Genomic DNA, 16,679 nt, shown 5'->3' on the forward strand with positions numbered 1-16,679 from the left:
CAATGTTTAATAGCTTTATGTGTGACTTCAAATCCTTTAATTAAAACAAACTAAGTGCAATCCTTAATATATAAAGAAAACCGATGATTTATTAGAATGTTGTAATCAACCGTATTAAAAGTTCTTTGAAGATCTATAAACACACCACAAGCAAAGGTCAATTGCATTATCAATATACATATATATATATATATATATATATATATATATATATATATATATATATATATATATATATATATATATATATACACTAAAATATCTCCAATTCTCTTGATCTTATTAGCATTACTGAAATGATTTGTGGTGCAATTGATAGTGCAATTGACCTTTGCTTGTGGTATAGATCTTCAAAGAACTTTTAATACGGTTGATTACAACATTCTAATAAATCATCGGTTTTCTTTATATATTAAGGATTGCACTTAGTTTGTTTTAATTAAAGGATTTGAAGTCACACATAAAGCTATTAAACATTGCGTTCCACAAAGTTTCGTTCTTGGATCGTTATTATTTTTATTATATATAAATGACTTAGCTTGTTCATTAAAAAGTTAAAGGCACATCATTATGCTGACGATACCAATCTTAAATATATCGACAAATCACTTACAACTCGTTATGAAAAAGTTAAACAAGATCTTATGTAATCGCTTCTATAACTGATTAAATAGTAATCGTATTTCTTTGAACGTCAAAAACTGAATTTGTTATTTTTCATTCCCCTCAAAAAGCTATTGATAATAATAAAATCAAAACGAAAAAACCCTTTTTTTGTTCCAAAGTATATAAAGTCTTGGAGTATATCAAAATCTTGGAGTATATCTTGATGAAAACCAATCTTGGTATAATTAATTTTTGCATTTTAATAAAAAATTTACACGAGCTTACAGTATGCTTTTTTTATATACATATATATATATATATATATATATATATATATATATATATATATATATATATATATATATATATATATATATATATATATATATATATATATATATTAGATACTTGGGCACCCGAGTTTTTTTCTTAAAAACGTAGAGGTTTTAAAAAAGTAGCAAAAGTGCTCATTCTACCCACACCATTTGGTAATATGAGCACTTTAAATTAGCTCAAAGAAGTAACATTAGTTAAATCAAAAAATAATCACTCTTCAAAAAATAAGAAAGAGTTTAAAAAAAATTTGGAACTACTCAGCTAAAAGCGAAATTAAGAGGAACAAAAGAAAAATTATATTCCTGAAATTTTAGGTAAACAATTTTTTGCAACTTTAAAATAAGACATAAATGATATATGCATTTTATTCAAGTCAAATTTTAACAAAACGATTTTGTTGTGATTTGCACATTTAATGATCGATCGTTGGGAAATAAATGGTTGACTGTACTTTAATGAAGTAACAGATTTGTTTGACGAAGAAGCCAAGAAAACAAAATTAAGCAGAACTAAAAAAATAATAATGAATTTATACTTCATTAGAAAAAATAAATAGAATTTAAATTGTTATTAATAATTTATTTACTAATAACCCGTAATACGGTTTGCCGACTGCTAGTAAGAATAATGACATTAACTTATAAACGTATTTTAAATTAAATAAACTAAATTCTTCTTTATTTTTACTCCCATCTTCTAGTTCAACTATTGCATTTTCTTTTTTTTTCTCGTGATTTTTCTTAGTTTACTTAATTCTTCTTTTTTTTTCGTTTCTTAATTTTTAAATCTTTATTTTTACTTTATTTGTTTACTTCACTTTCATTCTTTTGTTTTCTATTAATTTCTGTCTTTTTTTCTTGGTTTAAGGATTATTATTCGTTCTTTTTCCTTTTTAAATTCTTAGTTCTTTTTTTCCATTTTTTTCTTTCGTTAACCTGTATTGACCTGATTACTGTATTTTTGATCAAATGAATTTTCAAACTACTTAATATTCAACCTACTCTATTTTCAGTTTCATATTTTCGCCTTTTGGGTATGTCTTTTGTGTATTTTGATGTTAATTTGAATACAAACCGAATTTGATCAGCCTTGGCGAAGTTGAAGCGCTGTATTCAGGAACGGGTGAACTGGTGATAAGATGGTAATTAAAAGATTCGTTGAATGTTTACAAAACTTCTTGATTGTTTATTTTGAAAGAAAAAGTTTCGTAGTTTGAAAAAACAACTTTGAAAACATAGACTAGATAAGCAGATGAAAAAAAATATATATAAAATAGGTTAAATAAAAAATTGGATAAAAGCGAAAACGATTTGAATTGGGTGAAAATTAAAAAAAAACTATAATCGGTCGACAATAAATTAGGCCTCAGTTGGTTATTCAAAAATTATTTCCACGTTTTAATAAATGTTCTATTGTAGAACAACTTCGTTGGTCAAAATTTTTGTAGATCTAACTATCTGACTTCTCAGTTGCTTCTATATCTTTAAACAAAATCAAAAAAATTGATGAACAATTTAGTTGCTTCTATATCGTCAAACAAAATCGCAGAAATAAAAGCTTTGATTTAAAGGAAAAAAATATTACCCGTTAAAGTAGAAACAATTGGATTCTATACAATGAAATACAAAAATAGTTTTAAAAAAGCTAATTGTTCATGAAAACTACTTAAAAATCTTTTTAATTAAAAACTTATTTATGCGCGTTTGAAATAAAAAGCACTAATTGTATTTATGTTTAAGAAATAATAAAAGAAAACTTACTCAGAATATGTGTTTCAAAAAGAATCATATGCGTAAATTCTTTTTGAAATATCAAATCACAAGATCTTTAAAATGTATCGAATTTGGGCTCGTTGTTTTGATGTTGAAAAGGTTGTGGAAATTGACCTTATAAACATTAGTTGTGTCAATGGAGCAGAGTTGTAAGCCCTTGGCCTTGCCTTTTGGCCAAATATTAAAGCCTTGGCTTTGAAGCTGTTAACCTTGACCTTGGTCTTAGCCTTGAAAATTTTAGCCTTCAATGAAAAAACATAAACTTAAAGAGTTGAAAGTTTTTATTCTTTGTTTTTGTGTATTTTTGTTTTCGGCTTTCATATATATCTACAAGTATGCTTTCTTATTGACTTTGTAGAACTTTGCGCATAATCTTGGTATATTTTCACAACATGTGTTTTTTTGTCACAGCAATTTTCACCTAAAGTTTTGTAAATAACTGGTCTTAACATTAGACGAAAACCTAGGACTTTGGTCTTAAATATTTTTGCGTGGGCGTTTGCCTTGAAACTCATATTATTTGCCTTGACTTTAAAACTCTTATCCTTAGCATTATCTTTAGCCTGCAACTTTTGTCCTTGGCCTTGTAACATTTGGCCTTAGCCTTGGCCCAGCTCTTTTGACCATGTTAAGACCTCTGAAATGGAGAAACAACATATAATTTTCAAAAACTTTATTTAAGTGTCTTTAATGCTTTAAAAATTTTTAAACGAAAGTTTTTCCAATAGAACTCACCGCATGTTAAATGTGGCAAAAGTTAAAAAAAAATCAGTTGATTTCACATTCGTTGACAATAAATTATTTGACGAAATATGGAGAACTGATCTATAATGCAGAAAAAAAAAATTTTTCTTGAAACTAACAGTCTGTTTAATATAACAAGCAATATGTTAAAAATTTTTCTCACTTCAAACATAATCACGCTCCTTACAACAATTTATTAGGATTAGTGGAAGCCGCTTTATGTTTACCAGTTTAAAATGCTTTAATAGATCGAGTTTAATTGCTAATAATTTTTAAAAAAAGATTAGAAAGAGATCGTAACTTAGAAAGAGATTGTAACATTAAAAGAGATGGTATCTTAATATAAAAACCTTAACAGCTTTTTTTTTACCTAAAATTTAAATTAAAACTAACTGCACAAAATTTGCAAACAAAGTTAAAAACTATGACATATTGTAAATATTTATAGTTTAAAAGATGTTCAATATTTTTTAGCTCATAAAATTTTGAAATACATAATTTTTTCAAAACTGGTTCATACGAGGTTTTAAAAAAAGCCGTTTATGTTCCAGTAATATATTTATTGTACAGATGTAGTATTTTTCATATATAATCGCCTTATAAACACAAATGTTTCTGATTGCAAGAAAAAATTTTCCTGTAGTTCAGTTAGCTTTATTTTGAGTTTTTGTTGTGATGTTTTGTGTCGATAGTCAGCTTAGCTTACATTCTAGTTTCTTTCGCGGGAGAATAAAGATTATTACTTAGTTTCATTACTGTAAAACTTTGCTTCTAATCATTCAGTAAAAGCTAAGGCTATGTTTTTTCCCACAAATGTAATATGTTTTTTTTTAGTTTTGGTAGTTTTAGTGTTTTTAATAGTTTAGTCTTTGAAACAGATTCAATCGTTGGCTTATAAACAAATATTTTAAAGTTATAGCTAAAATGATCTCATGCCAAAGTAAATTTGTTTTCTTGTAGTCTATCTTGTTATAAGTCTGTTTTCTATTTTTGCAAATAAAAAATTGTTATTTTGTTATTTTTACACTATTTTAATGGATTACTTAATTTTCAGAGAATTTCCTTAACTTTAAGTATATTCTGAGATGCTGGGCATCAGTGTATATTATTTGTTTAAAAAATGTGTTAAAAAACCATTATTTTTATATGCAAAAATTTTCATCATGAAAGAGCCGCTGATTAATTATATTTTTGTGTAGTGGAACCTTTAAAATATGTATAGCAGTTTGACTTTAACTGAACTACGTTCTTGTTGTGACTATTGACAATTACGGTTACATTTTAGTTTTATAGAGTTAAAGTTTTTATGTTTAACTCAATTCATTTTACATAACATTCTTTACTTTTTTATTTTTTTAAATTAATATTTTTGTATTTATGAGATTGATAGGTGAAGTGATTAGTATTTTTATTTTAATTTGTTCAAACATAATATACAAGAAAATTAAATTTTTTATTGGTTTGAGACATGCATCCTATCCTATAATATATTATTAGTGAATTGAATGCTGCCATTACTAATTGGTGCATGCTTGATACGAAACATTTGTCAGCCATTTCAACCAAATTATTAACGATAAAGGCCCGCAACACATTTTATATAAGGAAACATAACTATTATTGCATGCAATTATCTAACTTATTTAAACTTAAAACAATGTAATGTTAAAAGTTATATAAAGTTTTACAGTTTTACTTTTTTTTAGTTGCATTGCCGCAAAACCTTCCTAACTTTTATTTATAGCATTTATTTGCCTTTTTACAAAGCCTTTGGTTTATAGTTTTAAATTATTTATCGAACAATAAACTATAGTGGCCACAGTGGTTAGCTTGCTGCGTTTATGAGGTGTTACACCGAGGTATAACACATTATGTTCAAAGGCAAAAGTAATAAAAAATAGCCGGTAGCTAGCAAAAATAATAAATTTTGTTTTATTCATCAAAAGTCTATTTTTTGCCATTTTATTTTTTGCTATAAATGTATATTTGTAGCAAAAAAGTTACCGAGATCAAAAAAACTGAAATTATATTGAATAAACATGCGGATTTTAAACCTCGCAAAACTACACCGATGACAGTGTCCGATGACACCGATGACACCGATGTCCGATGTCACCGATGACAGTGTCCGATGACACCGATGTCCGATGACACCGATGACACCGATGACAGTGTACTAAACCGCTTTGCTATCGGAATAATGCATGTAAGAGAAAAAAAACCATTATACAAATTTTTTATAGGCCTTACGGAACTGCTATGCGGAAATGGTGCGGTTGTTAAACGGTTTTGCTGATAAAGTAAGTTTTTTAAATGAATTGTTCCTCCACCCTTGACTCAAAAATTATGAATTAAATAAGAAACAACTATAGAAACAACCGGTGCGAAATAGATAAGTAGAGTAATGGTTAATGCGGCAATAATCTGCCTTTTAATGGTTTAGACAGCTAGCATATATATACAAGGAAAAAGTAAATTAAATGTCGGTATGAAACAGATTTACATAGAACAGAATGTTTAAAGGTCCGGTCAGCTAGTTATTATAGTTCTGATATTGGTAATAATTCTCTTAATTTTTCTATTCTTTATAATAACTGTTTCAAAAAAAATTGTTATATACCAAAACTACTCTTTTTGTGGGGTCGTTTTGAAACATAAGTAGCGTTGTTCTAGAGATAAAAAAGCAACTTTATATTATTTGAACTGGCTAGGCTTACCTTTTTTTAATAATTATGTAGAGTATAAATAAACCTCGCAGCTTAAGCTTTTAGATCTAGAAACAAGTTTTTGATTGCTGTTTTTGTAAACACAAAATTAAACCAGATTTGGCAACAGAGTTACTGGTTCCTGCAGGGCATGTTTTAATTTTTTTTTTCTTCCACAACAGACAAAATAAACTCGCAAAAAACGAGAAATGATCTCTACCTTTATTAGGCTTGTCTTGTATGCTACTAATGTGATGTTAATAAATTAATACCGCTGTCCTAACTTAATTATGCGTGTTTATCGCGCTTAGCCTTACAATATTTTTTTATCTTTCTATTTTTGATTACGCGAAAATTCCCAAAGTCTCTTGAGCCTACTTTCTAAGATAAGATATGAGATATCACAAACTGAGAATGATAAGACTTAGCATCAGACATAACAAATCTGAAGACCTTATAAGCATTTTATATTTGTTTTTGTCATACAAAGCTATATATTGACGCATTTAATACCTGTAACAATCCGATTATAAACGAATACACTTTATAATCTGAACTTTTAATGGAGGTTTATTATAAAAAGTATTCTGGATTCTGAACAATTTATCACTCAAAACTAAATGTTTAGTTTATATAGCTATACCATCTAGTACAAAATTAAACTTTTTTACAAAAATTTTTAAAAGTTAATAAGACCGCTTGGTTAAGTATTTTTCTTTTTGTTACTTTAAAAACATCATGCTTTCACATTTTTTACTGTCGACATCACGTGATATAATATTCAAAACTTGATTCAATGGACAAAAATAAATCCAATTTTTTTTTTCGCTGCATCGAAACGCTGTAGCAAAAAAAATCAGCAAAATTGCAAGAAATGTTTTATCTGCGCGTGCCATTCGACGAAAAATTTGCTTTGCGCAAATATTTCGTCTTGTGAAGAACGGCCTGAAGAGAATAAATGATTTTGTATTAGCGTAATTACATGTTTTATAAAGTGCATTATATATTTTCGATCAACTATTCATGTGAATGTTTACGAAAAAAATAGCATAAAACTTGATTTTAAAATAATATCCATACAAAACTGCTATATTTTTTTTTCAAAAGTCGCATAAGCCCTTTGATCAAATTTATAAACTTTGGTTTTGCAAATCTGTGTTTATCTAAAAGTCGTATTTGTACCAATATTTGAACAAACAATCTCAGTAACACCATAAGTCATTATTTGGACAAAAATGAATCAACCAAGAAAGTAAAGTAGTAAAATGAATCAACCAAGATAGAAAATTATAATATAAAAATAAAAAAAAATTTGTTTTAGTTAGTATCAAGTATATTTGGTAGTTTTTTGAAAATCATTAATGTTTTAAATACAAAAAGTTTACTTTTTCTCAAAAGTTGGTTGCTTAAACTTATGGTATTTTTGAAATGACTCGTTCAGTTAAAAAAAATCTTCTTTTTAAAATCTAATGAAAAAAGTAAACATGTTTTTTCTTGGAAGTAGTGAATTAAAGAAAGAAACATCGATTAAAGATATTATTCAAAAAAAACTGTAATTAAGTTTCTGACGTCAAAGCATATAAACAGATTTATGAAAATGTTTTACCATAACAAAACATTTTCATGTCATATGGGTTTATGGCTAGAAGCAATGCAGATTGAAATAGTCGGGAAAATGTTGATATTACTTTTAAAAGTGTTTACAAAATACTGTAATTGAGTAGTATGCGCGTTCAAATATGCATATTTCTTAATGAATAGCGATGTTTCTTAAAATAAGTTATACGTCTATTCCCTTTAATCATCACTTTCATATTTAAAACTGTTTATAATTTTATTTTGTATATACTTTTACCTGTTGCACATAGTAATGCACCAGAGATTTTGTGATTCTTTATTTTCTTTGCATAAATTAGACAGCATAATATAAAAGCAACAAAGTATGACACGCAACCAATAATCATAAAGATTCTGGTAACATTTATGGTATCTAAAACAAAACAAAATATTTTATGAATTTACAATTAACTATATTATTAAACAATTTTAAATTATCTTACAACTCCACAGTCAATATAATAAACTATACACAGTAATTTCACTCGTTTCAAAGTAGTTTCACCCTCTTTTATTACGTTGTTACACATCCAGTAACAACTTTGTTAAAGGCTGTTTCTCAAGAGTTAACGCCAATTAAAAATAAGTTGCTGGTAAGAATTGAGTTTGTAGATTAATTCTTTTAAAGTACAAATTTTACCTAAGTTTGCTTGAAAAATAAATTTTTTTTAAACATCTCATTACAAACATTTCGTCGCATTTGCGACGAAATGTTTTAAGACTTATAAACAATATTTAGTAGTAATAAGTTCTAAATAAGTATAAGATTATTAAATGTTATTTTATTTTAAAAAAAAGTTAAAGAAAGCAGTTTTAAATTTTGAGAATGACGTATAGGATTTTAATTCAGACGGAAGATTGTTCTACGTTTGGATACTTTTATGTTGTATAGATTCATACGCGTATCTCATTGGGCACTTACCGTCCTTGGACGTCCATTTAACTTACCGTTTATGTCCAATCGTCCGAATCCAATATCGTACGTGTTTGGACGTCTAAAGGACGTCAAAAAACATCCAAAATAATACGTCCAAAAAATAAATAAGTCAAATAATAACTCCAAGTCCAAAATTATACGTCCTCGGGTGTCCATTGGACGTCCGCATTCAAAGGATATTTATTATCTTCTCTGTGTGCTACTTTTACAAATGCGTGGATGTAAAATATTTTTTAAAACGGCTAACAAAAAATAGTTTGAAAGTTGTCAATTTATATGCAAATAAGCTGAACTATTTAGTTATAATTATCAAAAATTAACCTATAGTTATCTATACAGCTATAAAATACCTTTTTCTTTAGATACAGGTTTTGCAAAGTTATAAGCTCATGTTTGCAAAGTTATAAGTGCATTTATAAAAGTAATTTGAACCCTTATATTTTCAATATCAATGGAAAGAAAAGTACGGAAAACAATTACAGAAGAAACTAAAAGTACAATTATTTCAATGAGAAATTGTGAAAAATTTTCAATCAAAGAAATATATAACCCTTGTAATTTAACTTGAAATGCTGTTAGTCGTGTTATAAAAATGAGTGATAATAATATACCCTTCACATCATCTACAGTAAATAGAATATAAACGTATAAAGCTAAAAGATCTATAAATACAAACATTGAACAGACAATATTTAATTCCTTGGTCTGTAACAATGCCGTAATTCAAAAAGCTGTTCAAACGCAAAGTTTAGAACAACATGATCAAAATGTTTCAATCTTACTTGTTTTTGCGTAAATTAAAAAAATTAAATTTTAAACGAAAAAGATAAGCAATCATTCCTCAAGGAAGAAACACCATTGAAAGAATAAATCAGAAATCAGTTTTTGCAGCAGAAGTTTCTAGAATTGCTTATTCAAATTTGATTTTTTTAGATGAAACCGGATTTTGATAAACATACAGTGCGCTCATATGGCTATTCTCCAACACATACAAAAGTATACTTGACAGTTCCTGCAAACAAAGGACAGAATGTGAGCCTCATGTGCGTAATTTCCAATTTAGAAGTTGAATATTTCCAATACAAAAGAGGCGTATACAATACACAATCATTTATTGATTTCATCAATAACAAACTAATACCCTTCTTTACAGTAAATCCAAATAAAATTCACATAATAGATAATGCAAAGTTTCATAAAGCAGCTGCAGTACTATAATCACTAAAAGAAAAAAATATTACGCACAGGTTTTTAATATCAAACTCCCCTGAATTAAACACAAATGAAGAATTCTTTACAATGTTAAAATCTAATTTAAAATCCTCAAGAAATGCTAATCCCGATATGACTATTGAAGAAGCTCTAAATTATATGTTATCACTTGATGATAATTATAGTCAACAATTCTATGCCTTTTACACAAAAATGAAAAGATGGTTATAGAAGGCAATAAGGAGAGAAAAATTTATCTAACTAAAATACTTAAAATGATTTGTTTATTTTTTTTTAATAATGTATATTTTTGTATGCTTTTTTGAAAATTTCTGATAAAATAATGTATACTATGTATAATTTTTAAAACTGATAGAAAATATCTAATGTAGACAAGTTATTAATATATAACAATATGCGAGATTAAGTAAAAATGAAGTATATTTTCACTAATTATTCACTTTTTTTAAAAAAAAAAAACACTCTTTGGTTGCAATTATGAAACTTTTAAAGAATAATGGTAAACTGACATACTGAAATTCTATTAAACTGACATTTTGTTTTTTAATTTATATAAATGGTTTTGTAAAGTTTGATTTGTACTTTTAATTTAAAATGCTATTTTGCAACTTAAATTCTGTAATCAATTTGGCTAAACATTGTATGTTCAATTTTTGACTTACATTTTACTTTAAAGTTAAAACGTACATCAATATTTCCAATATGAACTATGTCTTAAAATGTACGTTCCGTCCGTACTTGTCCGTAACGTACATCAATATTTCCAATATGAACTATGTCTTAAAATGTACGTTCCGTCCGCACTTGTTTGGCACATACAATAAACGTATCGGTGCTCGCATGGAAGCTTAAGAGGCTTTTTATTAATTGTCGACTTTTTATTTAAACACAAAAAAATAAGAGTTCTTTAGACAATTACTAAAAATTTAAAAATTTGCGGATAATAGAAAAAAAAAAAAATCGATACACTGACTTTTTCTTCCACACAAAAAAAAAACATAAAATAAAAAAAGAAAAATGTTTATCAAAAGTATCTTTAATACTAAATTGTTGATTTCCACAAAAATATAATATTTTTAATGTAACATTATTTCAAAAAAGGAATCAATGTTAATGTAGCATTAATTCAAACCATGTAACAATCTAAGTATTTTGAGATGCACATCTATAAGGTTACGAAAATATATTATTAAGGTTAAAAAAAATTTTACCCCATGCGTCGTCAGTCATGTAAGAACAAGATTCATAAGCACAAGAAACCCATATCCCTGAATTTATAAATCGACTTGAGTCGCTCAACCAATAGTTTCCTGCGGTCGAATATATAGCAAATCCTATGCCAACACAATTTAGCACGCAAAGTATAATATTTTTTAATTCCATCGTTACACCTTTTTTCAAGAATGATGAGTTTAAATAAAAAAAATTTTATGCGCTGTTTAGTTTTTAAGTGGCATGCATTTATCTACTTTGATTGTGTATTTAAACTTTGACCTAAAGTATTTTTATTGTATTTTATTAACAAATAATGAATTTTATTAACAATTATTGATTTTAATTTACAAATTCCTGATATTTTTAAAAAGCTGCTACTATAAATTCATTTTATAAATATAAACTTATTCTTTTATATTATTCAAAAACTAATCCGATAAAAAAATAACTTTGTTTTGGTTTCGATACGATAACTCAATATTTAAAGGTAAAAGTTATTTGCAGACATTGTGTCGCTATGTGACTTTTTGTTGACTATATTATAGAATAGAAAAGAAGTATTTATTTTTTTCACTTATTGCAATTTTTCCACATTTATTTTCTATGTATATATAAAGATTCCTTTATGCAATCCTTGTACAAGTATTTACACACAAAAATAGTTAATTAAAATGATTAATTTTTTTAGAGAGCTGTTTAGAGAGCTGAGTAATATATTTATATTAAAATACATTCTTAATAAATATATTTTTAAAATATCATTTAATAATCGATGTTAAGAGATCTGAGTAATATTTTTGTGACCTTTTCAAATTCTTTTTGTTTAAGCATTTACTCTCGGGTGTTTATTACAAAAAGAGGGGTAATTTGTAAACTTTTTGAAAATATACCTAAATGAGCGTATTAAAATTAAATAAATTGGATCTTTTCTAAAATTTTACTAACTGCCAAAATAAACTGTGGACTGATAAAAATAAAATTTCATAGTAATCAGACTTCAAAATGTCAAATTTAAACTAGCTAATCAAAGTAAAAAATTTTATTGCACTCAGCTTATAAAAGTTCAAAAATACAAAGCAAGAACTCAAACAGTTGTTGAGAGTCTGCATTGAAGACTAAATAACTTGTATTTATGTTGTCATTTATTTTTAAGTTTTTGTCTCATTTCAAATAAATTAGCATAAAAAAACATCTAGTTTTGAGTTCTCTTGGTAAGTTGTTTATGCATAACAGAAATAGTTTTGGGTTAAGTTGCACACTACTTGTCACATTCACCCAATCTGACAACCATGAACTATAACTAACCTTTACCTCGTATTTATTAAAAAAGTCTCAATAAAATAGTTTCATTATTTAATCAATATCTCGATAACTTAAACTTGATGCTGACTTTTAACTTTATCAAAAGCTTTAAAGAAATCTGAATATAACAAATTAACAGTACATTTATTAACTATACACTTTGTCGCAAAATCTGTGCACTTATGTAGATTTACAAGAATTTCTTAGAATAAAACCATCCTGATTTTTGATGATGAAGTTATTAACTACTAGATGGATTGCCTTATAATATATTCCATACTAGATATGTTGCCTTATAAAATATTCCATGACTTTGCATGAAAAATTTTATAAAACCCAGTCTGTAATTAGAAGGTTCTAACTTACTATGTTTTTTAAAGATTGAACTAAGATTTGCTTTAGTCCAAGCTTTTTGGAATCCCATACAATATAAAAGCTGAAAGTTTAGTTGTAATGGTAAAACAAATAATTGTGCACACATTTTTAGGATGTAAGGGCTTTTTCCATCTCCGCCTAATGCTTTTTTAAATTGACACCATCATTGTTTTATGTTGTATCATATAATAGTTTTTTAGCCTCTTTGTTGTCAATTTCATAAGCAGCATTATTGCGGACATATATTGTTACTTCACAACAATCTCTTTCACATTTATACAAGTAATAGTTTAAAATATTCGAACAAGAAGTTAAATGAAACTATGTTTCTGTGCAAGGTGCAAACTAAGTAATCGTACATAATTAAAATCTGGAAATACTTTTTGTCTTTAAATTCTCAGTTTCAATTGTAAGTGCTGTTAAATTTGTTAATGAAAAGGTGAATTTATAATTTTGCAAAAATAATTGGAAAAACAAATCAACAAGTTTATGACTGCAAAAGTAACATACTTTGATTTATTGTTAGATTAAACAACTGTTAATTTCAAGTATAATAAATGAAAACAAAAATAATACTAACTGCAAAAACAAAATTCAAAAAATATGCATGGTAATTTTGAAATTAACCAATAAAAAACTATAATAAAGTTATTTGCGCATTGTAGATAAAGCTATTTATACATTGCACAAACTTTAAAATATAAAGTTAGTTAGGGGAAACTTAGATAAATTATTTATAAAAAATTTACAAGTTTGAAACAACACTTAAATAGTTGATAATAAAAAAATAATAATAAAAAGATATATTTTTATGCATAATTACCGAATATAATTTTGTACACATACTAACAACTTGATAAATAAAAACAAGAATAAAAATATAAAAAAAAATCAGTTAACATTCAATTGAGCTATGTGCAAAAATTCTTATTTTATCTGACGAAGGATACTCGTATGATAAAATTGCAAAACGACTGAAAATTCCATTGTATAAACGAGAACATAATTAAGATCAACAGGAACGAACTCGACCAAAAAATGTAAATAAGAAAAAACATTTAAATGGGCAAGAGATCATAAATTGTGGACATTGCGTCAATGGAAAAAAGTCTTTTGGACTTATGAATCAAAGTTTTATTTACAAAGAATTATTTGGAACCAGAAGACGTCTATATGCGATTGGTTGGTGCCACCTGATATTCATAATATTGGCAAATTATTTGTCTTTCAACAAGACAGCAAACCTAAACACGTTTCAAATTATGTTCAAATTTTTTGATAAGACAAAAGAAAAGCAAAAAGTGCTTAAAATCATGACTTGGTCTCCACAATCACTTGATATAAACCCTATAGAGAAACTATGGGATGAGCTGGACAGAAGGATAAGCATAATGTTCCCAACTAATATAAATAGTCAGTGAGAATGTCTCCAAGATGCTTGGAAAAACATAATATTTAAAACATTAGATAAGTTACTCTACGAATGACAAATCTTTATAAGGCTGTCATCCGCACTAAAAAGTTAGAAAAAAGTGTTATCACATTAGGCACTGTGACGACAACATCCTTGCGTCCACTTTTCCAAAAGTTTGTAAACGAAATGTAAAAATATAATTCTAAATATTTTTGGCGCCCCAGCAATGCAATCTCTGTACATAGTAACCACATGGATATTTCAATATTTCAAATCATCACTTTTATTATGGTTCATTCAGCAATACTAATAGAAAACCTAATTAAAAAAATGGATTACTTGAGAAAAAAAATTGGTTTTGCAAAACATTTGTTTTGTAAAATAATAGTGAAAGTAAAAAAAATCTGCAGAAAGTAGTCGAAAAAAAAGAAAAGAAAAAAAAAGAATGCTTCTCCGTGTTTCCTAATCGATGCCATAGGAATATATATATGTATATATATATATATATATATATATATATATATATATATATATATATATATATATATATATATATATATATAAATTTCTCGCTAGATAAAACAGATAGATAGATAGTTGATCAAAGCAACTTCACAATGGTCTTCGCTATGCACCTAGTAACCAGACTAGTCTATGGATAGACTTACAACACAGACATAGACAATTCTGTATGTTGTAATGGACACAACAAATGTTTAATTTTTTATCCTTGTTGTGTCTATCAAATTTTTGATGGTGTCCTAAGATTGCTCAGTTAAAAAATAATTTTCACTTCATAAGTCTACAAAGCATAATTTTTTGTCTATTTGGTGTCTATGATTTTGTCTAAATTTACTTGATTTCATAAAACCAGAAATATTGATTTTTGCCAATAAAATCTAAATTACCCAAAAAATCCCTAAGAAACAAAAAAGAAAATATACGATACATTATATTTGAATATTATTTCATGGTAAAAATGACTTTTATGGTGACAAATTTAAAAATAAAAAAAACGGAATATGACAATAATGAACTTTAATTGAGCACAAAATAGTCCATTTTGAGGTTTTTAAATAGACATTAACTTTTTAATCAACAGCACACGCTGGACAAAAAATTAAAAAATGAACTTCTGTTAGAAAAATTGTATTTTTAATTTTGTGCTCGTTTTCAGTTTTTGAAACGATGCTGCAGTGAAAATTTAATTACTCGTTATAAGTCCAAATTATATATTAAATAGATCTTCTATACCTCATTAAAAAATCGAGATTGTTCATTTAGTGTCCGTTTTTAAAATGATTGTCTAAAAAGAAAAACATTTTTTATAGACAATTCATTTTTGATAGTTGTAATTAAAATTGTTGCAATTAGTGCTTTGTCGAAGTCTATTTTTGTCCTTTTATAATAAGTCCATTAGAGATTGTCTGGTTGCTATATGCACCACGTATAAAAATATTTTAATTAAATACTTTAATTAAAAAATCATTTTAAGTACATATAAATAACAAATTCTGTTAAGTCTATATTTGTGGTCGGACACAAGACTTTTTTCCGCCATTGTATGAATATATATATATATATATATATATATATATATATATATATATATATATATATATATTATATATATATATATATATATATATATATATATATATATATATATATTTATATATATATATATATATATATGTATATATATATATATATATATATATATATATATATATATATATTTATATATATATATATATATATATATATATATGTATATATATATATACATATATATATATATATATATATATATATATTATATATTTCGACATATAGTTTAAACTTACTTTATGTGAATGATTTCTACAATTTCTCAAGGTATTTCCATATAAAAAATATATAAGAGTACAGTATGTTATGCATTTATTGACAACTTTACAAATGACAACAACTAAAAAAAATGACAGCACGGTCACTGCTCAAATGAGCTATTACCTTTAGTTCCATAAAGCAAAACTCAATCACGCTTGACTTGTTATTAAGCTAAGTCATATTCTTTTTCTGTATGTGTCTCCTTATGCTTTTAAAACTTTTTTTTATCTAGTTTCTTTCCTAGCACATCATTGCTGTTGAACTCTCTTCCATCTAAATGTTTTCCTGACTCATAAAAAGTTTGTTTTGCTGTAAAAACTGTAAAAAAGTATAATTACCAGCATTAATTTTGTAAACTTTTAGTTTTTGTATTTTCATATACTCACAAAGTTTATCACATACCAATAATCTAGTCATGTGAACTGCACTTGTCAGTCTAAACATCATAAAATTTATTGAAAGTTTAAGTGAAACATTTTAATGTCTTTTTTTACTACCACTTTATCAAAGAAGCACAATCCTCCTATATTTCAGCATTGAAACATTAGACA

At 26.3% G+C, this 16,679-nt stretch overlaps 1 protein-coding gene across 1 annotated transcript in view; it reads right to left on the reverse strand.

Moving 5' to 3' along the window:
- LOC136090458 (epithelial membrane protein 1-like) overlaps positions 1-11,446 on the reverse strand; it is a 21,388-nt gene extending 9,942 nt beyond the window's left edge. The window contains exons 1-2 of the mRNA XM_065817142.1: positions 11,162-11,446; positions 8,019-8,153 (exon numbers count right to left, since the gene is read on the reverse strand). Of these exons, the coding sequence (XP_065673214.1) occupies positions 8,019-8,153; positions 11,162-11,333 (307 nt within the window). The 5' untranslated portion in view covers positions 11,334-11,446. The remainder of the gene's footprint in view (positions 1-8,018; positions 8,154-11,161) is intronic.
- Positions 11,447-16,679: the final 5,233 nt, after the last annotated feature.

The sequence above is a fragment of the Hydra vulgaris genome, chromosome 14 (assembly GCF_038396675.1).
Source record: "Hydra vulgaris chromosome 14, alternate assembly HydraT2T_AEP".
Taxonomy (NCBI): domain Eukaryota; kingdom Metazoa; phylum Cnidaria; class Hydrozoa; order Anthoathecata; family Hydridae; genus Hydra; species Hydra vulgaris.